The 24936-nt window shown below is 27.4% G+C and overlaps 2 protein-coding genes across 2 annotated transcripts; one reads left to right on the forward strand and one right to left on the reverse strand.

Annotated features, from left to right (window-relative positions):
* Positions 1 to 397: 397 nt before the first annotated feature.
* Positions 398 to 2192, forward strand: LOC137836857 (AAA-ATPase ASD, mitochondrial-like). The gene has a single exon (XM_068645621.1). The coding sequence runs from the start codon at positions 413 to 415 to the stop codon at positions 1931 to 1933; it is 1521 nt and encodes a 506-aa protein (XP_068501722.1). The 5' UTR covers positions 398 to 412; the 3' UTR covers positions 1934 to 2192.
* A 9734-nt stretch (positions 2193 to 11926) lies between these two features.
* LOC137836862 (beta-glucuronosyltransferase GlcAT14A) lies at positions 11927 to 16231 on the reverse strand. Its single transcript, XM_068645625.1, has 4 exons — positions 15267 to 16231; positions 14670 to 14745; positions 14429 to 14544; positions 11927 to 12940 (listed from the first exon to the last, which is right to left on the reverse strand). The coding sequence occupies exons 1-4, from the start codon at positions 15850 to 15852 to the stop codon at positions 12426 to 12428; spliced, it is 1293 nt and encodes a 430-aa protein (XP_068501726.1). The 5' UTR covers positions 15853 to 16231; the 3' UTR covers positions 11927 to 12425.
* Positions 16232 to 24936: the final 8705 nt, after the last annotated feature.

A 24936-nucleotide genomic window follows, 5' to 3' on the forward strand; every position in this document is an offset into this window, starting at 1 on the left:
ATTGTGTAGCATAAGTCAAACATTAGGACACCTAACCAAAATTTTGTTTTTCTGTTTTATTGTGTCTTCTTATCCAATTGATTAAGGAACCTGTAGTCGGTGTTATGACAATTTAGCATGCATCCACACACGTCATGCACAACAAAACATCTTTCTGAATCTGATTGAATACATAAATAAACTAAAAAAAAACAGCACAGATATAGTGGAAGTGCTTCTAGTAAATTATTTATGACAAGATGTAATGAAAGAAAACTTTTGCTAATATATCAGAGTACCTGTTTAGTATTGGTAATAAAGTTTGATCATGAGAATCAACCAGAAGTCAACAAATCATATCATGATGTATCCACAGTGTAGAACTATTTTATTAAGAATATGGTGTATTTTTATTTAAAGTATATCCGAAGATATGAGGAGAAATGAGATGGATATTTTTGTCACACATATCCTGAATCTTCTATATAAGACAATATCTGAACCAGAAATTTGTGGACAAGAAAAAGTAGGAGGTGGAAACAGGATGAATCCAGGTGATACGTTTGGTCACTTAGGATCCATAGTTGGTTCCTTGATGTTTGTTTGGGCCATGTTTAAGCAATTTTTCCCTTACCAACTCATCAACCAAATTGAGAAACACTCCCAAAGATTGGTGATTTATATGTACCCTTACATCCAAATCACATTCAATGAGTTCACAGGTGAGAGACTGATGAGGAGTGAGGCCTATTCTGCTATAGAGAACTACCTCAGCTCCAAGGCATCAACACAAGCAAAGAGGCTCAAAGGTGACATAGGGAAGAACAACCAGTCTCTTGTTCTGAGCATGGATGATCATGAAGAAGTAGCTGATGAGTTCAATGGTTTGAAGCTTTGGTGGGCCTCTGGCAAGCACATTTCCAAGGCACAGTCCACAGTTTCCTTCCACCACTCTATGTCAGAGGAGAGAAGGTACTACAAACTCACTTTTCATAAGAGGAATAGAGATGTGATCTTAGGGACATATCTTAACTATGTTATGGAAGAGGGTAAGGCCATTAGGGTGAAAAACAGGCAAAGGAAGCTTTATACCAATAGTGGTGCTCATTGGAGCCATGTGGTGTTTGAGCACCCTGCAACATTTCAAACACTAGCTATGGATCCTGAGGAGAAGGAAATGATCATTGATGATCTCATTACATTCAGCAAGGCAGGGGGCTTCTATTCAAGGATTGGGAGGGCTTGGAAGAGAGGGTACCTACTTTATGGACCCCCAGGAACAGGCAAGTCCACAATGATTGCTGCTATGGCAAATTTGTTAGGATATGATTTGTATGATCTTGAGTTGACTGCTGTGAAGGAAAACACTGAGTTGAGGAAGCTTCTGATTGAGACCTCAAGCAAGTCTATAATTGTGATTGAGGACATAGATTGTTCACTTGATTTGACTGGTCAAAGGAGGAAGAAAAAGGAAAAGGAAGAGGAAGGGAAGGAGAAGGATCCAGGGCAAAAACAACAAGGAATGCAAGAAAGAGATGTTAGAACTAGCCAGGTAACACTTTCTGGTCTTCTGAATTTCATTGATGGGTTATGGTCTTCATGTGGGGGAGAGAGACTAATAGTTTTCACCACAAACTATGTGGAGAAATTGGACCCTGCATTGGTTAGGAAAGGGAGAATGGACAAGCACATAGAGTTATCCTACTGTGGCTTTGAGGCATTCAAGTTGTTGGCTAAGAACTATCTTAACATTGAGTCACACCATTTGTTTGGCACAATACATGAACTGCTCAAGGAAATCAAAATCACTCCAGCTGATGTTGCAGAACATTTGATGCCTAAAAGTTCTTTTGGGGATGCAGAAATTTACTTGAAAAGTCTGATTCAAGCACTGGAATTGGCAAAGGAAGATGCAAGAAAAAGTTCTGCATGGTCCTCATTGGACTCAAAATGAGTCAATTAGTGGATACTTTTTTCAGTAATTTTTAATAATACTTGATGAAGTATATTTAATACTGAGTGACATCCTTGGAACATTCATGAGCTGAACCTTAAAACATTATAGAACTGCTACACCTTTTGTTTGTGGCCTAAACATTGTTCTATGGTCCAATCTCAAGAGTACCTAATTGATGACCCAACTAAATTTCCAACAGACATGTGCTGATGATTGAAAATTCATAGAATATGTATGAAACCAGTGATTTGATAAACTCATGCTATATTCCTTTACACGCAAGCATGCACTTCATCTTCATTAGACTGCACTAAATCCAGAATTGTGATAAGAATGGTGTAAAGTTGAAGAAAAAGGAATGCAAATATCATTGAATAACAGATAAAAACAAAAGAACTGATGTTGCAACAGATTCAGATTATATATTATATGGATACAAGTGTAGAAATATCCATTTACTTTTTGTTTTACAAACTCATGTAATCGATTAATTATTCTTAAAATTGAGATACAGGGAAAAAAATGTAATTAGAAAAAGAAACTCAACTAAAAATTAGTTATAATTTTGCATCAAAAAATGCTTAGCCACAAAAAAATGATTTTAGGAACACTTTTTTCTTATAAAAATGGTTTGAGGTGTATTAAAGGGATCAAAAAATCCTTTAATTAAATTTTCAATCAAATAAGATTTTTTATAATTGTATAAATTACTTTATTATTTATTAAGTCTCAAAATGTTAAGATTTATTATAAGCCGAGTGTATGGGCCAACAAAAGATGGGCTTTTTGTTATTGGAACTAATGAGCATTACAAGGCTATTACTTTCTGCACCACCATACTTTCTTTAGACCCCTACTTTTTTAAATATTAATTTTATCTTTTGTAATTTTTATATTTTTGAAACTCTAAAAATTCCCTTTTTGAATTGCTATTCACTGGTGCACTTCAGCTCTTAATTTGGACTTTTTTTGCAAAGGATATGATCGGAAATCAAGATTTTGTAGAGGTTGAAGTTGGTCATTAGTACATAAAAATTTGAAGTTAAACATTTGATGATTACAAGCTTGGAAAATTTATGCTTCTAAACACAAATTGTTAAAGATGTTGATATGTACTTAAGCTTAATTAGATTGTAATTTGAAATTTTAATCATCACTACTACTATAAGAAAATTATTAAATAAAAATTAATTTTAAAGACAAAAGATTAAATTAGAGACTAAAAAAAATTTTGGTTTCTAAATTAGTTTTTATTATTGATAAGTAATTTTTAAATTAGTGTATAATTAGCTACCAAAATTTTTGTTATAAAATTTAAAATTTAAATAGTTATTAATGAAAAACTTTACATATTTTTGCCTATTTTTCATATTAGTTTTTAGTCATAAAACTCATTGCACTTATTTCTCTTCTATTCTTTACCATTCGAATAATAAATTTTAATTATTTTTACTTTGATTTTTTTACTCTAATGTTTTCTTCTTTTCTCACTATGTTTAAAGTGTGGAAAAAAGTGTGAAATGATAATTAACAATCATATCATAACATTCAATTATTTCACAGGAAAATATTAAATAAAAAACAACAAACATATTATCCTTAATTAATTGACCCAATTGTCAATCCATGTGATTAGTATTTTAGGATAACGTTTGGGCTATGTCACATGATTTGGAAATATTCAATTCTCAAATATTAGAAGAAATTAAAATTAAGTTGACCAAAGAGACTTTTTCTCTATATTCCAAGGCTCCTCCAATCAATTTTAGTGACAATTTATAATGAGATTATGCATTATTTATCAAATTTTAAATTTAAATAATTTTTTTATCGTAATTGAAATATCAACTTAACAGCATCACAACAGCTTCTATTCTTTCTCAATTTTTTCGAACTTAGCTTTATCCACCCTTTTTTTTACATGTTTTATGAAAAATTCTTAACCTAAATTTTCTCTTTGAAACGTTCTTCAATAAATTAATCATAGATAATTGTTAGCCACAACATCATTGTCATTTAAAATAAATAGAAAAATATAAATATATTTTTCATCTTATATACACTAAAAATATGTTCATATATGAAATAAATTATTTATGTCTATAGCAAGTGTCATCCTCCTTCAACACACCCTTTAAATTTCTTTATATTTTATTTATATCATATATTATATAGATACTACTCTAAAAATGGCCTTTTATATAGATTGCTTAAGAATAATAACATTGATTAAAGAATCAATGTAAATATGGTTGATGCAATAAATTATTGTTTTGCACTTTTTGATTTTTCAAACTATGGACACTAATTAGCATTTTCTTAGCACTTTCTCTGTGTATCATCATCATAATAACTCTTTAAGAACATTATTATATATAGATTACTGTCGTGCAATTTGAACTATTTATTGACCGTCGAATTATATTATATTGTCTGCATGAAAAGATCATTAAAGTGATTTGTTTTTAAAATTTATTTACATAAATAAAATTCATTTCAACTTTTAGATACAGTGAATCGATATATAAAGTATATTGTTTCAATAAATAATATTACTTTTTAGTTTTTTCAAAATTGTAATTATTATCTTTGAAAAACAAGTTATAACAACTCTTTACAAACATTCTACACTCAATTCTTCATATTTATAGAGATGTTATGCAAATATTTAAAGAGAGTTTGTTGTTTTGTAATCCACACAAATCTTTGTGCTCTAAGAAAAAGCTAATTCATCTTCATAATCCATTTTTAAATTTCTATAATTATCCTTTATTTTAGATTTAAAAATTTAAAATGAAAAATATATTTTGAAATAGATTTTTATGTTCAGAAAATGAAATTCTAAAATAAAATTAGAAAACTAAAATCTCAAAACAATTCCGAATAATATAAAAAATATGTTTTAGAAAAAAAATCTAAAAATATATTATAGAATTTAGAAAAATATTTTAGAAATTCAAATCTAAAAACGTATATAAAAAAGAAATTTCGAAATATATTCTGACTTGTATTCCTCTTATTTAAAGATATTTGTATTATTTAACATTATTTAAGAATATTTATAATATTTGTATCATTTTTCACGTTCCAATTCATCATGTCACATAAATTTATATATGCAAACTTTGACTAATTTACGTAACTAATTCGACCTAGTATATTATTTAAGAGACTAAAGTATTTAACAAAAAAATCATTCCATTAATAGTTGCTCACTTTATAATTCATTGATAAAGTGAATGGTTGGTATGCACAAAAAGTAATTAAACGAAATTGAGGTAGAATTTTCCTTACAATCTCGTGACCTCAATTATTGCTTTCGATTTTTTTGACAGAAGCTTGCAACCAACAATGTTCCCTAAACTCAAACGTAATTTATTAATTTCTACAAAAAGCACAATTAATTAATTATTTTCTTTTAACTAATATTTCATAATTCCTTAGGAAAGACTCAAAAATGACTTTAATACCACATTAGGAGTGGACTTTAAGCTTAACTCAATATCATAAAACCAGCTTATAAGGTGAGATTTGCACCCACTTATATACTATGAAATGCTCTAATATCTAATCGATGTGAGATCTCTAACAAAACCCATTTTAGTCTATACAAATACACTTTCTTTCGTAGTAACCCTTCTCTCCTAACAAGACAAACTCAAAAACTTTGACCCTATACATTGCACATCCTTTTTGCTCCAAAACATTTGGCAATACTTTGCAAATTACAAACTAAAGAAATGAACTTCCTCCTACCAACAAAACACAAACCATAATCCTTCCAAATTCAACAACCTACAAGAAGAAAAAAACAAACAAACCACAATTTTGTCTACGACAAGCCAAAAAATACTATTTCATAAAGCATAGCAAAAAAATAACAACCCGAATTATCTTTTCTAATATATTTCATACATTTCAAAGGTTCCACGTATCAATCTGAATAAGAAAAATCAATTACATGTTCCTTTATTATCCACAACCAAACGTTCATTTGTACAATAATGAAAATTTCCATGTGATCGATTCTACCAATTTTAAATATACATTTATTCTTATGTTTCCAAATCACCCAAATTATTATTATCCATAACTCTACCAAATTCTATTGCTCGTCGCATTTATGAAAGGAATTTTGTTATGCATAAAATGTAGTTTCGCATCATAATAATTAACTATCATATCCTCAACCAATTATAACACATCCCATATAAGTCGATCAATTTTAGATGATTTATGAACTCTTTTTTTAAAAAAAAAAACACATATTATTTAGTATTGTGTTTTGGATTTCATGACAAGTACTTCAGCCACCACGGATGTCACTTTTAATGGCGATACCAAGTTTCTTGGCATGTGCTACCGACCAATCATCATTGTTTATGTAACTCCATCGAAGTTTCTCGTACATGCACATTCCTAGAAAGTGTCTTGTTTCTAATCAATAGAGTGAAATTGGTGCAATTCAACCTTCAAATCATGAATATTAAACTACTCTCTTTCTCTATAACTTTTTTTCCTTAACATGTGCTACAGTTTTTGCAGCTTTCCCACCATTCCCTTTTTCAACTTGTTTCTAGAGGATTGGTTCTATATATATACAAACACATGAGACATTCGAAGCATCAAAAGGGAGAAGGAACATGGAAATAAGGGGATGAGAGAATGTCGTCGCAGGATAGAGGGCACTGCCTGTGATTCACGAATGCAGACATGTTTATAGCCAGTGTCTCTATTTTCCGACAATATTCTCTTCAACCTCTGTCACAGTATCTTTGTTTTGTTGGTACCATGGAAGATTTACGAGGTTTGTATTTCATATCCAACTTTTATCACTGTACTTTTCTGAACTTTGAACTATCACTTAATGCAGATCATTTCAAGCTTTTTAGTTTAGCTTTTGCTTTGCATTAGTTATAGTTTTTTTATTTATTTAAAATAACTTATTTAAATCTGCAATTTTTTACTCAAATTAAGCTTCATATTTATCTTGTTGAGAGTTATATAAAAAAGAATTAACGGAAACCAAGTCATATTTAAATTGTTGTGATTGAACTGCTATGTTCTTAATGAGATAGAAATTGATGATAAAAGCATAGTTGTGAATTACATCAATTTTATTAATTATATTTTTTAGTAAAGAGATCAACATTTAATCCTCTAACATACATTTTATGTAATTTAACATATAACTTCTAAAATGTATATTAAGTTGTGTAACCTATACTTTGACCTTTATGAAGTTATGATAGACTTTTACACAAAAACATGCAATTAAAACTTTATCTGCTATTTCACAGTAACGTTTTTTTCTCAAACTATCACATAAACCTTTGAATCATTCCTTTCACCATTCATGAATAATTTTGGAAAAAGAACTCTACTTATTTGCATATTTGTCTTAATGAATAGTTTTATTTATTTATAATTTTTTTTCTTTATATTACTAATTTTTTGTACATGGTCGGTGAAAACATGTTTTAATGGATTAATATGAATGGTAAGAAAAATAAAAAATTATAATTATTGATCATTCTAATATAATCGTTTCATGTATAAGAAACAAATCTTAAAGTGTTAAAATTGAGAGGCCTGTTTCTTAAAAGTGACAAAAAATTGATGTTTTGTATTTTAGCTTCTCATGACCATAGAAAAAGGGTTTCGAAAATTTAGCACATCAATCTATTTAAGTTGATGTTTTTATTTTTATTATATAAAAAAAGACAAAATTGGAAAGTAAAATAAATATAATATAAAAAATATCATACCAAAATAATATATAAATTCTCATTACAATTTCATTAATATATTTCATTTTATTTTATATTATATTAAATTAATTTCCAAATAATTAGTCGAAATAAATTAGTTTTATCATGATTAAAAAAATAACACAAGATTGTCTCACTAAGTAATATTTATTCATTTAAATTCTTAAAATTAAACCTCTTAGTAGAGTGCCATCAATATTAACGATCTTTTTTTTTCAAATGTTTAGATTTTTTTATCATATTCATTTCTCAATAACAAATAATAAATATTAAAATTAAAAACATACGTAATATAAACATAAAATGAATGTGTAATTTTGTAACATTAAAATAATAACTTTTCTACTATTTTTCTTGTCCTTGTGATCTAGAAAATAAGTGTATGGTTTGGGCTGCTTTTTCCAATTTTATGAGAAAATTGGAATTGATTTTGATTGCTTGAAATTGACTGAAGAAAATTGTTTTTCCTATGAAGAACTTGAAGAAAAGTCTTTTTGTGCTACAAGAAATGAAACAATTGCTTCGAAGTTGGCTTAGGTCATTTCTTTTTTCTCTGGATTTCTCTTATTATTTTCTCTAATAATATGTATATTTGTTACTTTCTTTTTGTTTCCATCACAGGTTTAAACCACCCAAATTATAAGTATAGCCTCATGGAATATTAAAACTCAATTTTACTCTTACAAATTTAATTAACATTCACTACAAGAAAATCATGAAATAGAAACCAATTTTTAGAGACTAAAATAATTAGTTACAATAAAAACTAAAATAGAGACCATTTTAGAAACTAAAACAAAAAATGGTTTCTAAATTAGTTTCTATTATTTTTTATTATTGTTAAATAGTTTCTAAATTGGTATCTAATTAGCAACTAAGGTTTTAACTACCAATTATTTAGTTTCTAAATTTGGTAGCAAAAACCTTGGTTGCTAATTAGATACCAATTTAGAAACTATTTAACAATAATATAAACTAATTTAGAAACCAAATTTCTTTTTAGTTTCTAAAATGGTCTTTAATTTAGTCACTATTGCAACTAATTATTTTGGTTTCTATAAATTTGTTTCTATTTCATGATTTTCTTGTAGTGATTGTTACGTTGCATACAAATTTATTGTATAAATCAGAGTTTCTTGTATAGATATCTGTATTTCACCTTGTTCTGTACAATATATATTCAATCAAGATTATTAATTTACATGGTTAATCTTATACTTATTTAATTTATTTAGATTTTATTGTTAATGATAGACTCATGCATTAATTAAAATGAAATTATTATTGTGGATTAAAATGCAATAAAAAATGTAAAAGTTTTATTTATGTGGATTAGTCCTTTGGAATGTTGTGTAAGACAAAACCAAAAAACTAACTCACAAATCTTATATAGATTAATTGACCTGATTGATTTTTTTTTCAAATCAAATATAGAACAAATTAAGAGTTAATTCATCCATAAGTTGATAATAAAAATATTATTTTTTAAATTTTGGTTTTGTAACATCTCATTATCCATCCATAAAATAATTAAAAGGTTATAAAATAAATAGATGAAAAAAATTAAAGAATAAAATTTATTAAACAAAATACAATGTATAATTCTGAAATTAGTTTATGGTTGTATGAAGATTAGACTTTTTCTTATGTATGTCTCAGTTTGTAGTTTTCTTTTGGATTTCTATTTTAGATGTTTTTCTTTCCTTTAAGGATTAGAAGAAGTTTTTGTGAATTTATTTATTTATATGTGTGAAATTAATTAATTGGATATAATTATACTGTGACTTTAATTAATAGTAGAAGTTTTATATGGATTGAGGCTGGGTCTTGGTTGGGCTTTAATTTGGACAAAGGAAAGTGGGGTGTAAATAGAAGGGTGGCAATTTTGTTGTTTTCGAAAATGGAAACCCCAAAATTGTTTTTTTTTTCTTTAAGCATCCTAAAGTTCCACAAAAACTCTTCTTCCTCTAAGGTTGAGTAAGCAACTAGGAAAACATCCACATCTTGCTATAATAACCATAAGTAAGGCTTTTTTGTTTTCTTTTTGTGAAGAAAAATCCATATATGCAATGGTTTGGGGAAATTTTTTATGTGGGGTTTTTTAGTTTCATTTTGAGATTAGGGTAAAATTTTATGTGTGTTTGATGGTTAAGGTAAAAGGTAGATGATTAAAAAATTCTTATTTGTGGTGCTTCAATCTTTTCCTTCTAGAGAAGATTCCTTATGTTACAAGCATAAACCTAGGTAAGCAAGTTAGAATTTACTCTTAGTTTAAAAAAAAGATTTTGAAGGATGTTTTGTCTTGGTTTTCAAAGGATTGTAATTTCATGAAAAATAATGGAATAGACAAAATCTTTTCAAAGTTGAGATATTGATTAATTATTTGTGTTAGGTAGGATTTTGAAATCTAAACAATTGGTAGTTAAAACCTTGGTAGTTAATTAGATATCAATTTATAAACTATTTATCAAATAGTAGAAACTAATTTAAAAACTAATATTTTTTTAGTATCTAAAATATCTTTAATTTAGTTAATATAGTAACTAATTTTTTTTTTCTATAAAATTAGTTTTTATTTAATGATTTTCTTGTAATGGTGCATTAGTTTATGGATGACATGTGGATGTGGAGTATATATATTATCACATGCAAATATGAATGAAATTGAAGAAATGCCTATTACTTGTTTGAATGAAAAACTATGGTTAATGATGAATATGCAAAAGATTGATATCAAAATTGGTGTTTTTCCTTTCCTTTAATTAGCTTATGCTATCATGAATAGTATAAATGGACCAGTCAGGTTTTGAAATTTATATATTAAATAGTTTGGCTAGTAGAAGGTGAGGGAAAATGTTAAGAGAATGTATGGAAGACAAAAAATATTTTCCTCTTTCAGAAAATGTTTAGAAAAAATGAACTATGAATGATCACCATCATCACAACATATCTCCAAGTTCTATGAATCCTTATAAATAATCTATGAATAAGATCCTCCCATCAATAGTGAGATTTAAACTCTCATTTACTAAAAAAAATCATTATAAAAAACTAATTTTAAATATAAAAATAATTACTCATTATACTAACTACATCAAATATTATTTTAAAAATTAAAAAAAATTATTTCTATTTAAAATAGTTTTTATTAATAAATATAATAGTTTCTTAGTATTTAATTTAATATCAAAATTTTAACTATCAATTTTATAATCTAAAATTTTGTTAGACAATTAAATATTAATTTAAAAACTATTTATTAATAATAAAAATTATTTTATATACTAATAATTTTTTTAGTCAAAAATAATATCTAATTAAATTAATATAGTGATTAATTATTTTTTTTATTTTTAAAATTAGTTGTATTTAATTATTTTATTGTAGTAATTTATGTAAGATACTAAATCATGTTGGGAAGGATGTGTTCATAATTCTTCATTATATTAATCATTGTTTTTTATGATGATTAATCCTTAAAAGGACATTCACATAGGATATGAGTAAAGTATGTAGCAATTAATAAATTAGTTAGTAAAATATCTCTATTCCTAATAGAAGCAATTGAATGGGATTATTATTCTTAGTTTATTTTATTTTTTTATGTATGAGATGAGGAACAAAAAAAATGGTGCATATTGAATAATGTGGCTCTGGCCTCCATTATAGGAAAAGGTAAATAGTGGCAGATGCATGCAAAGTCAACTACACACGTGAACTTTTACCCTACCCTACAACAATCAATATTTACATTTTTTTTTAAATATATTTTCAAATCATTTCTAAGTTCTCAAAATCCTTTTTCAAAATGCATTTTCATATTGAGTTCCGAATTTTCTTTTCTACCATGTGATGTATTTTTTTCATTCCAAATTCATTTTTACAGAAACTAATTATTTTTTATCTTTAAAATTAGTTTTTAAAATTAGTTTTTATTTAATAATTTTATTGTAGTATAATTAAATCTTTGACCAAATTTTATAATAGTTGAATCCAATTTGAAAAGAAATGAACAATTATGGTTTCATTTACCCAACTTCTATAATTGACATGTACCCAACTTGTTCATTTATTTTTTCTTTACTTCAAAAGAGGAAAAGAAATAAACTAAGTTGGGCAAATGTCAATTAAAGTCCTATATCCATTTGGAAATATGACACCAAATTGTTTGGTACCAAAGCACATATAGAGATGCATTGACTTAAAAACAAAGGAAAAGTTGGTCGTATAACAACATCAATTGAAAACAAAAAACATGTAAAGAGAATACATGAAAAAAGTATTTCCATTCCATTTCACACATTTGTTTTTACTTTTGTTCCCCCCACTTACCATTTTGTCATCCTCCTTTTCCCTCTCTTTCTTGCTCAACAGAAAAGCTGAAGAACCTTCAATGGTGCTCACACAACTGATCTGGCTTCATTCATGTCAAAATTTGGAGGAAGAGGTGACTAAGGACAACAGGGTGAACTGTCATATGTACCATACTATTACAGTGGTGATCCAACTCTGCAGTCAACCTCATTTCACCAGACTTGTCTCACTCTTTTTCTTTCTCTCAATATCAAAGACTGTGTATACTTCTCACTATTTCTTCTCCTAGTGGGAAAGAAAACTAATTTACTGATCATCAGCTAACTAACCGTGGACATGTAAACTAAAGCCAATGGAAAATAATGTTCTACAAGACCGCCATAGCTGGTTGGTCCTTCTTCGTCTCACACGCATTGTCTCGGCCGGAATTTTTTGTTCGACAGCAATGAGCTGATCAATGCTTCAAGCCGCTTGGAACCTTGGCCGGGCCTGAGGATGTTGGTGTCGCCGATTTGAGAGCAGGGATCGGTGCCGTTCTCCCTTTTCCCTATGCACCAGCCTCCGGGAACAGTCATTCCAGGACCTCTTGATAATAGTTCGGCATCGATTTTGTCCAACACTGGATCCTCTCTGTGGAACTTCCTTGCAAATGGAGCATTGCTGTCAACCATTCCTTTCATGTCTTCAACTGTAAGGTAGTGAGGATGCTGCTTGGGAGGATTGTCCCAAGAAATGAAATGCAGATCACTGTTCACAGTTGTGTTCCTGAACTCTTGAGCATTGCAGATAACTGTGTGGAAGTATCCTTCGGGGGAAGATATGAAATTTGAATAGTACATGAGTACGGTCCGAGGTAGGTTGTCCCATCCCCATATGCAGTAATCAATGAAAGATTTTGACAGTGCCATCCAAGCAGAACCTAACATGAGAGAAGTTTTATCAGTTCGAATGCAATCCACCCATCAAGTTCATGAAGGGAAGATGAGTCACAAAAATGCATAACACTATCATACAAAATCAGTTCAACCACAATCAACAAAAAGGATCTCAAAGAACCAACCAAAATGGAGAAGTTGGATTTGGCTGATGCTAGTAGATTTGATTCAAGATACTGAGAGGATTCATTAGTCTATCTTTAAGAAAAACAAAAATTGCTCTTTATTTCTACCAATCATCAAAGGCAATCCAAGATACCTTCCTTAACAATGAGAGGAAACACCAAGTGTGGAATGGGTCTGTCTGTTTAAACTTGTTTTAGAAAAAGAAAGTGTTCTTTTTAATACAACCGAATATATAGATGTGAATCTCAGTTAAATATTTGATGTTTAGCAAAATATCATCAATCCAGCAGAATATTACTCTGCCATTTGTTTCCTTTATAATAGCATTTGTGCTAGAAGACATAACTAATAAACCCACTCAATATTTTGCTGCATTATACCCATCTCACTCACAGAGAAACATCATCTTCCTATTACAGACACCATAGTATGTCCTTCCAAAAAGTTGTTCTTTATTAAAGTGGAAAACAAAATCCTCTAAAGTGAATACATCCTTGCTCAGTCTAGAGATCAGCTCACCTTTGAGGAGCCTAGGCCAAGATGAAAATTTAAGAAGAAAAAATTTTCACACCTTCTGGGTATCCTCTGAAAAGTCACCCAAACTTAACCAAAATTTGCCTAGATCCAGTAACAGATTCCAAACAGAGATAAGCAGTTGTTTGCCTATCTTTAGAAAATCATTGACATAAGGAGATTCACTTTCAAAATCACAATGCACGAGTTTTATATATTACCAAGATACCTAAAATCAGAAAATAAAATAATCTTATACTTCGAAAAGGTGCTTATAGAACAAAACTGTCTAGGAGAGATGTTTTATTGCAAGAAGTCAAATGTAAATTAATGAAATTCAGAATTTTACTCTGACCCACCTGAGATGGATTAAACTTCTTGACCATTTTGATTTAAACTTTTAATGCATGGAAATGCACTCAACAAGTCACAAAATAACTTTCATTAACAGGTCCAGGCACATTACAGAATTACCACACTGAATTAGAACAGATTATTCACAAGTGATGCTCTCTGCCATGCATACACACCCCAGAAAAGAACTGATAATGCCACATAAGACGTTTCTTGATCTTCAAAACCATAAATGCCCCACTATCTATTCACACAAAGCTTCCCATTAATGCAAAAAGCCACGTGCAAACCAGGACTACTTCCTTCTCAACATTAACGAAAACCTCTATGCAAAAAATAGAATACTAATCTAATCCCCTAGTCCGCATAAATCCAAAAGCAAAAACAGGAAATAAACTATATTGCTTTCCCAAAAAGAGAAACAAACAAACAAAGAAACCCAAAAAAGCAAAATTAACACACAAGAAAAGGATCTTCACCTGTGAAAAGCTTGAAAGCCGTTGGCCTGCTCCTCTTCTGTGTAACCCAAAACACATCTTGCTTCTTATTCATATACAACCCCGGATCAACTATTATCGGCCTCGCACGCTGATGACTAACCAACACACACATCACAAAAAACCAATCACATAAATCTAAAAACAAAACAAAAGACCCCACACAGAAAAGAAAAAATTAAAATCATAACAACACCACCATCAAAAAATTAAAAAGACTCACTCTTTCCATCCAATGTCACTCGTATGATCAATGAAATTCAGATCCCGTGGCAAGTATGAAAACGTGTGCAGCAGATCTAACCATCACAGAACAAAAAAAATACAAACATCAGCAAAAAACATTTTTTTACAGACATCAAAGCTGTAGTTCATAGGATTAGAAACCATACTATCTCCGACAATTGAACACAACTGCAAACCCCAGAATTAGAAATTCAACACAACCGGTTAAACTAGAACAAATCTAGTACTAGTAGATCCAAGTTAAACCGGAACAAGCTTGTCCCAGTTGGTCCCCCGGTTAAACTGGAACAACTCCATACCAATTGATCCCCCCAAGTTAAACTAGAACAATCTAGTACCAGTTGATCCAGGTTAAACTAGTACAATCTCGTCCTAGTTGATCCAAGTTAAACCAGAACAATCTCACATTAGTTTATCCAAGTTAAACTAAAAAACATGGTACCAGATGATCTAGATTAGACCAGAACAATCTCGTGCCATTGTTCCACGCGCTTTCCAACGAAAAATCAGGAAAACTGAAGCAAATTATCCACCTAACTAACCAACTAATTAAAAGAGTAACTGACTAACTAACCATCTTGTGTAACAAGAGGGTAATCGGAGGCGCTGAGGTTGATGAACCAATCCCAATCGCCGAGCTCTCGCAGCAGAATCGCGGCGGCGTGGAGCGTGTTGGCCACCATGGTGGGCCCCCTGTAGGTCACCAGGTTCGCCTTCTTGATCACCCTCACATTCCCGAACCGCCGGAACAGCGGGTGCTCCTCCACAAACCTCGCCAGATCCGCGCGCTCCTCCGCCGAGGCCTCCAGGTCCAGGTGCACCACGTAGCGGTTCCCGGGGTGGTAAAGCGCCAGCAGCACACGCCTCACCGCGCCGCCGTCTCCGGCAGAGCCCGACACCAGGTACGCCAGGCGAGGCGGCGGCGGGAGCGCTGAGACCGGGAGCGGGCGGAGCTTGGACTCGACGAAGACGGAGTAGGAGGCGGCGGTGATCGAGCGGTAGAAGGGGAGAATCGGAGTACCCTCCGGCGAGGTCAGCGTGGCGACGAAGAGGAGGAAGAGCGAGAGGAGAGCACCCACCGCCAGCGGGAACACCCACCTCCGCTCGGCGTGGTGGTGGTGATGCCGCAAATGCATATAATAGTTCTTCAACTTCTTCATGATCTGTAATACAATAACTTCAACTTCAACTTGAAGCTCTTACGCTTGTGGGAATGAACTGAAACTGAAACTGATTCTGTGATCGAAATTTGAAACCCCTCTTTCAAAAAAACCCTTTTTAAGGATGTTTGTTATCCCCAGTAGTGAGGAGACTACGTGGGGTGTTGCAAAATTTGGTCTTTCTGTCTCAACAAACAATGGGTGTTTGTTTCTGAACAGGTTCTTTAAAGAGTCTGAGATGGGGAAAGACGGAAGAACAGTACAGAACAAGAGTTTCTTCTTCAATTTTTAATTCATTTATTAAGCTTTTCTTGTAATTAAATTACCCTAATCATTTTATTATTAAAATCATTAAAAAGAGTGTGATGAAAAGTATGGTATTAACCTCCGATTCTTGTAATTAATTATATAATAAATTGTGATATGTGTTTGCCATGACTCCGCAACTGAAGGGATAATTTGGTGTGAAGGCTTTGAAGACACTCTTTCCATTCAAATTTTGTGCTTTTTTTTGGGTTCATCTGAATGCTCAGAAAAAAAGAGACATCATGTTCATTTATGACTAATCAAACCCAACGTTTGGGTCTTCAAATCGGTAATTTTGGTTTGTTTTTTCCCCTAAAATATGCTGTCTTTGTTTGCTTTATGGAAACTTAATATATTTGTTTATGGGAAAAAAAATAAAATAGAGGTTAGGCTATGGCTGTTACCACCAATGACCCCAAAAATTCTAAAATTCGTCCTAAACACAAAATAAAAATTATTATTTCAAATTAAAAATAATTATTTTTTAACTTTAGTATTTGTTAAAAATAAATAATTATTTTTTAACTTTAGTATTTGTTAAAAATTTCAGAACTGTAAATTTTATCTTATAAGTTATTTTTATAAAATTGAGTTAAATTTTAAATTTATTTTTAATATAATATAAGAACCATTTAAAGTTTATTTGAACGAAAATTTATTGAATTTATAAAATCACGTACTATCATGTGGACCACCTATAAATATAATTTTATATTCGAATTTACAGTGTAAATCGAAAAGTTTTAGAGATTTAACATTTCATAATAAATATACATTTCACACAATTTTATAAGATTTATTAAATTTAAAGTTAATAATATTAATGTGAATTCAAGTGAATTTTTCAAATGTATATAGTATTAGATATGATGTAAACAAATATTATTTTTGTCAATGTATATTAAATTCTATTTTTAAATATAACTCCAAATAGATATATAAAAAATAAAATTAGTTTTGAAGCCTATGTTAACTAACTTGTGTTAATATGTTTAGGAAAAACAGTAAGAGAAAAAGTTAGAAAAAAAGGGGTAACGTAACCGTATAAGGAACGGTTAGAAAAATACTAAATGTGTGTCATTTATTTGTTGAGAAGGTTAAAGGTGATTTCATTATGCTCTTTTTTTTTTTGGTCAACGTTTAAAGCAATATTCATCATTGACTAATTAGTAGTTCCAATTTTTTTCTAAGCTTTGTTTAGAAAATTGGACTCTATTTACTTGTATTTCAGTCAAGTAATTAATTCAAAGAAAACAAAAAAAAAATCGATTAAAAAAATCAAAGAACAAGAAAATCGATTTAGAGATAAAAATGTTTGTAAAAAAAATTATTTTCTTAAAAAATAACCTAAATATTTGTTTTTTTTTATTTTAATTTTATATACATAAATAATTTTACCAATAAATGTCGATGAATGTTATTAAAATTTTAATATAAGTATGATAACATGTTTTATTTTAATTTTTATAGGTATTTTCAACATTAAAATTCTATAAATTTATGTGCTGTTTTAACTTCTACTATTATAGAGTTATCATAATGTTTTTTAATATTATTTAGTCATTATAATGATTTTTTTTAATATATAGTTCTACCTTGATCAAACAATTGAATAATGTTTTACAAAATATCATTGTAAGTAACCTTATTTTCTAAATTACATAAATGCTATTTTAGAAGAGACAATTATGCATGAATCGAATAAAATTATTATAGATTTAAAACTTTACTTCTAAATGGTTAATATTTGTATATTTCAAATTTGAAATAAAAAATAATCCTTAATTGAATCGGAACAATTTCACATTATTTTTGGTGATTCTTAATTTTTAATTTTGTTATACTTGTCAAACATGCTTTTAGGTAAAGCATTTTATATATTAAAAGTTTAGATATTAAAGAGTGCATTTTATGTATTATATATATTAAACTTCTTAAACAAGTCATAATTAAAATATATAATCAATAACAAGTTTTGTGTGACCAAAACTTTAAGAACTTTTTCAGGAAGTCATTCACTTCTTAAATAAGCAATAATATAATAATTAATCAAAATCACTTATTCAACAATTAATAAAGTTTAACTAAAACGTTAGAAGCTTTACTCAATTACAGTAGCTAGATAAGTTCATAAAATGAAATTTTCGTTGATAATTTTAGTATTTTAACTATAAAAAAAATATTAAATAAAAATCAATTTTAAAAATAAAAAATAATTAATTATTATATTGACTAAATTAAATATTATTTTAAAAATTAGAAAAATTCTAAATTAGTTTCTATTATTGATAAATAATTTTTAAATTAATATATAATTAGTTAGAGAATTTTAGCTACTAATTATTTAAAATTAATTTTAACTATTAATTATTTGAAATTAATTTTAATTACCAGTTATTTAAAATTGGTAGTTAAAAGCTTCATAATTAATTAAATATAAATTTATAAAGTATTTATCAATAATAAAAGCTAATTTAGATACCAATATTTTTTAATTTCTAAAAAATATCTAATTTAATTAATATAATAGTTAATTAATTTTTATTTTTAAAATTAATTTTTATTTTTAAAATTAATTTTTATTTTTAAAATTAATTTTTATTTTTAAAATTAATTTTTATTTTTAAAATTAATTTTTATTTAATAATTTTTTAATAGTAGTTATTGACTTCGTATATGGTAATATTGGAATTTCTCTCTATTTTATCACTTTTACATTACAAGTATTTAAATAAGCTTTTAGTAAACTAAATTTGAATTATGTTTTTCTCTGCCTTATAAATTCAAAATATTTTTTTATTTTTCTGTAATTGAAAAATAACTATTATAGTCCCTTTACTTTAATACGATTAAAATTTCCATTTACATGGCTAATAATTATAAATTATTTACGTAACAATTTTATAATCATGTATTTTCATTTTGTTTGAGAATATTAATTTTAAGAATGTTTAAATATAAGAGATTTAGGTAAAGATATGTTCCAGCACGTGTTCTTATTTGAGTTATTTGTTATAACATTTATTATGGAATCTCTTAAAGAAGAAATATAGTTGAATGTATCTACTAGTCTACATGCCAACCCTAATAATATTCATAATTACGTCAAAATAAATTTATTTCCTAATAAATAATAATAACTATTACCTAGGAAATATAACCAAACCTTTACTTTGACTTTCAGGTATAAAAATATATAACAAACTTTCTCTGTTGTTTGCTGTAATTTGTTTTTTAAATTATGAAAATAGATAATTTTAAAAAAAAAAGTCACATGATAAGCCGTGAAAATCACTTTAATACGCAGAAATCGTGTTTTTGCTTTTATATTTTAAACAAAAAGTTATTTTCTTTTTAAATGTTCAAAATAAAGTTGTATTTTTGTAAATTACAATTTTTAATAAAAAAATTATTAGAAACAAAAATAATTAATCACTGTATTAATTAAATTAAATATTATTTTAGAAATTAAAATATTGATTGCATTAAAAATGATTTTTATTATTAATAAAAAAATTAAATTAATATCTAAATTGACACCAGTTCTAGTTATTAATGTTTTAGATTTTAAATTGGTCTCAATTGATCTCTTGGGAGACTAATTTAAAATTTAAAATATTAGTAACTAATACCAAATTATTTTATAAATTTTTATTAAAATTAGAAATTAATTTAGATACTAGTAATTATTTTAGTCTTTAAAATTAGTTGTAATTTGATGATTTTTTTTAGTGTTTGGTTGCCAAAATAAAATACATAGAAATTACACTACAAGAAAAATATTAAATATAAACTAATTATAGAGATAAAAAATAATTAGTTGCTATAATAATTAAATTTGAGACCATTTTAGAAACTTAAAAATAAATGGTTTCTAAATTAGTTTTATTATTGTTAAATGGTTTTTAATTAGTTACCAAAATTTTAACTATCAATTCATAGAAACTAATTTAGAAACTCTCTTTTTTTTAGTTTTTAAAATGGTTTCTAATTTAATCACTATAGCAAATATATCATTTTAGTTTTAAAAATTACACCAATATACCATTTTAGTTGAAAAAATTACAGGACTTAGTATGAGATGAAATACAATATAATTATGCTTTTGAGTTGAGAAATATGAACAATCTCTTTTGTAATATTTTGTACTTTAAATTTATAAGAAATTATTTAAAATATTTTAATTTTAAAAATATTTTTGTTAACAATTTAAAAAAAATCAAAATTTAATAATTTAAAAAATAATTTTATTTAAAAATTTATTTTTAAAAATATAATGTGGTATTCACATTTATTTAAAATTAAATAAATTATAATATTGTGACTTCCAATAAGATTGAAAGTAAATATAGAAACAAAAGTAGTAAGCGCAACTACTTTATATAAAATCGTGCTTTCAACAATTTATCTATATATCCATTTTCATAAATTAATTAAAAAAAGTAAATTGCAACATAATAGTAAATATATTCCAAATTTTTACAGTATTAATTATCAAGATATTTCTGATCCAGTTATATTAGTCTTCGTTTCATGAAGTTTAGTATTCGAGATTTTTTAGAGAGAAAAAAAAGGACACGTTAATAGTGATTAAACAGTTTTTTTTAATGGAAATTACTTTAGTAATCGTTTTATTAAGTTTTTTTTTATCGGCGTTTTATTAAGCTTACGAACGTTTTTTTTTTAAAAAAAAATTTATGTTAAGCATTAATATGTACTTGATATCTCAGCTGATTATTTTTAGATAATAGTAGATAGAAACAACACTTGTAAGGAGTCCTATTGAAACCAAGAAATATAAGCATGCCTGCCATCCACACCAGAATAAATGAAGTTTTCCGAAAAAACCTGCTAGTGGAGGAAGACCTCCTAAGGATAAGAGACATAGGGCTAAAGAGAGAGCCAAATAAGGATCTTTCGTGTATAATCCTGCATAATCTCAAATGTTATCAGGTACGTAGACCAAATAATACAATGCAAGCAAAAGTTCCTAGATTCATCGAGATATAGAACAACATATAAGTTATCATGCTTGCATATCCACCATTGGAGTCTCCAACAATTATTCCAATAATTACATATCCGATTTGACCTATGGACGAATACGCAAGCATACGTTTCATGCTTGTTTGGGTAATAGCAATCAGATTCCCCAATATCATACTAAGAATAGCTAGGATTTCCAGAAGAAGATGTCATTCGTTTGATGAGAAATAAAAAGGGATATCGAAAATTCGAGTGGCTGAAGTTGAAGCAGCTACTTTCGAAGTAACAGAAAGAAAAGCAACGTGACACCTCAAATAACAACAATCATCTGTCATATAAAAAAAAATATTATTAAAAAAAAGAAAAAAGAAAAAAAATACAAAAATATTATTAAGTTTATCAACTTTTCAATTCTTTTAATTATGCAATGTTGATTGAAAAATTAATAAATAGTAATATTTAATTGACAAAAAAAAATGCATTGCATTTAATTTTGTTCTCTAGCATACAATTAGGTGAAGTAATTAATACCTTGCCAACCTTTGAATTGTGAGAAACTTTGATTATAATTTATTTGTTTTTCTGGGGTGAGAGAATAGCAAATGTTGATTTAGTTATGAACTTGTGAGATATGGGTAAATTGAAATGTTCCTAAATAGAAAATTCCAATATTTAGGGTTTGTTATTTTATATGTTTGGTGTATTTATTTTATTTTAGAAAATGGTTAATTCTCTAAGCTTTATATTTTAATTTACATTTAAAAAAGATAAAAAAAATGTGATAAAGAAAAATAATTAAATTGATAAAAGAGAAATAAAATAATATTACAAAATTATTGTACAAATTAGGAATTCAGTTCAGGAAGGGTGAATAAATGGCCACCACATGTGTCAAAATAAGGTTGGTCTTATTAATTGTTTTGGAAAAAAAATCACAAAATAAATTGGGTTAATTAGATAAAAGAATTTGGTATAAATTGAATTAGATATCTTTTTTGTTGCTGTATGAGTTTAGGTTGATCATCCCTTCTATTAATGAACCAATATCTTTTTTCAAAATAATACTTAATATTAATTTATTAAAACATAGAGATATAATATAATGTATATATTAAGTCACTTTTATATCCATTACATCCTAAAAAAATATTCACTTTATTAAATTTTTACATTATTTTTCTTTTATAACATACTATTTCCCATCAAAAAATTTAGAAATATAATCAAGTTTTAACTATTGATTTGATGATTTTCTTAAAAATATCTTAAGTTTACTTATTGTTTGATTGTGGGTTATATTATCACAATATATATTTTTTATAAGAAGAATATTAAGATGTTAATAAAATTTACTGCAGTTGACTGATTTTCTTAGTTTATATTAATTTTTTTTCAAATAATAATAAAAGATAAAAAATAATTAGTCACTATATTAATTAAATTATTATTTTAAAAATTAAAAAATTATTCATATATCTAAAATAATTTCGTTTATTAATAAAATTTATAAAATATTTTTTAAATTAATATTTAAATTAACTATCACGGTTTTAACTACTAATATTTTATAGTTTAAATTAGTTTCTAAAAGATTAATAAAAATTAATTTAAAATATAAATGAGTAGATAGTTAAAGTCTTAGTAGATAATTGTTACATATTAATTTAAAAATTATTTTATAAATTTTTATTAATAATACAAATTATTTTAGATATCAATAATTTTTTTTAGTTTATAAAATAATTTTTAGTTTAATCAAATATTAACTAATTATTTTGACCTGAAAATTAGATTTTACTTTAATGTTAATGATGTGCAGTAGATGATTTTTTTTTCAATAATAAATATACAATATATAAGATTTATTACATTAAAAAATAATTCAAATTATTCAAAAAGATATTTTCCATAAAGCATAAATGTAAATAAAAATATAATTAAAAGTTGACATTTTCTATAAATATGTTTACATTAATAAAATTATAATTAGTGGGTGGTGGATACATCTATTTTTTCATATATTTTGTTGAATGAATGAGTAGTCCCTTTCACATAATTAAAAGGATTTAAATAAGTAATTGCAATACCGTTGGCAAATAGATAAGTGAATGTGACATGTTGTTTGCATCAAAGGTTTTGGTGAAAGTGAACCCCACTTTCCAACAACCTTTTCATCTTACCAATCAATTAATCAAAACTCACATTTTCTCACATAATTCATCACCATCATGTTTTGTGGTCACACAGAATCTCACATATATGGAAAATGTTATTTCTATCACTTCACAATGAGTTTATATATTTGTGATATCATGTAATATAATTTTTAAATTATTTTATCTTTTAGAAAGAGTTCACATTTTAATAGAATTTTAATAGAATAGTATTTCCTTTTTTAATTTATATTAATTAAATGATTGTCGATTTTTGTTTTCGGTACTAATATAGTTTCATATCGTTCAGGAATAGTTATCGAGTCACCTTTTAAAAACAAAATCATAACAGAACTAAAAAAATTTACAACGAACAATGTCTTAGATTCGATGATTGATCATAACCGTGGAGTTCAAAAATTCCAAAACAAACCATATACGCTATACGACATATACCTACTAGAAGGACAACTATTCAAATTAATGAACACTTAAATAGGGTTGCAAAATATCTACATAAATAGTTATCAAACCAATGTAAATTATTTCATGTATAACCTTGATTCTTTTATATAATTGGTATTATGTCTTATGTGTTTTTTAAAATTTCTTAAATTTCAAAAGGCTGAAATATATTTTTAAAATAAAATTTATTTTAGATTTTACAATCCATATTATTTGTAGTCCGAATAGTGTAATATGAAAGCTCTCTCCAAATGACATAATCCAAAAATTAATTTGAAAATCATAAACTAGAGAAAAAATTGCAAAACAAAATCATAAATTTACCTTCATTTTGTTTATTATTTTCACTTCAACATCGAACATGACCACAGACATGAAACGTGTAAAAACACTCAAATAAGCCACAACAACACAATGCCCAAACCAACCATCCTTTTTGCTGCATTTAATACCACAAGGGTAAATTTGAAAATTTATGAAGGTGCATATGGAAATTAGGGAGTGTAAAAAGAAACTAAGTAACTTAATTGTCGTGAAAGCCAGTTTTTAGGCATGTGAGCCGGGCCCATTCGTTTCGGTGCATTTTTTAATCAATTATCTTAAACTGTAATGTTAAATTAATAAACTAGAAAAAATATTAAATTTAAATTTAGATATCATTTAAAAATTATTTACCAACATTAAAAACAAATTTAAAAATCAATAATTTTTTTAGTTTTTAAAATGATATCTAATTTAATTATTATAACAACTAATTATTTTTTTATATAAAATTAATTTTTATTTAATATTTTTTTTAGTGATATTGATTAAGTTATCATTCAAACATTGCAACTTCTTTTTCCTTTATTTTCTACCTAACATACGAAAGTCTTTAGCTTATCACAACAAAACTAGAAAAAGCTCAGAGAAAACAGAGCACGCAAAACATAAAACAAAACATAGCATTAGATGATATAAAGACCGTCTAATGCTATCATGTACATCGTCTAAAACAATGCACATTGACTAATACAGTAGACGCTATATACATCATCTAACACAAACCTCATTTATATGATCTCATTGCACACCAGAATGTGATTCCCATCCAAAATTGCAACTCATTCAATTTTGGATACACTCTTCATTTCGTTCTTGTTCCTATGAATCATACGTGTCTCAATTAATTTGT

This window comes from Phaseolus vulgaris, chromosome 4, assembly GCF_000499845.2.
Source record: "Phaseolus vulgaris cultivar G19833 chromosome 4, P. vulgaris v2.0, whole genome shotgun sequence".
NCBI lineage: Eukaryota > Viridiplantae > Streptophyta > Magnoliopsida > Fabales > Fabaceae > Phaseolus > Phaseolus vulgaris.

Bases quoted from the DNA above. Each gene is read 5' to 3' on its own strand.
- LOC137836857 (XM_068645621.1), top strand. From the start codon at position 413: ATGAGGAGAAATGAGATGGATATTTTTGTCACACATATCCTGAATCTT.
- LOC137836862 (XM_068645625.1), bottom strand. From the start codon at position 15,852: ATGAAGAAGTTGAAGAACTATTATATGCATTTGCGGCATCACCACCAC. The intron at 14,746-15,266 runs GTTAGTTAGTCA...TGTGATGGTTAG, and splicing joins CCCTCTTGTTACACAAGATG to ATCTGCTGCACACGTTTTCA. The intron at 12,941-14,428 runs GTGAAGATCCTT...CTCTCATGTTAG, and splicing joins GGCTTTCAAGCTTTTCACAG to GTTCTGCTTGGATGGCACTG.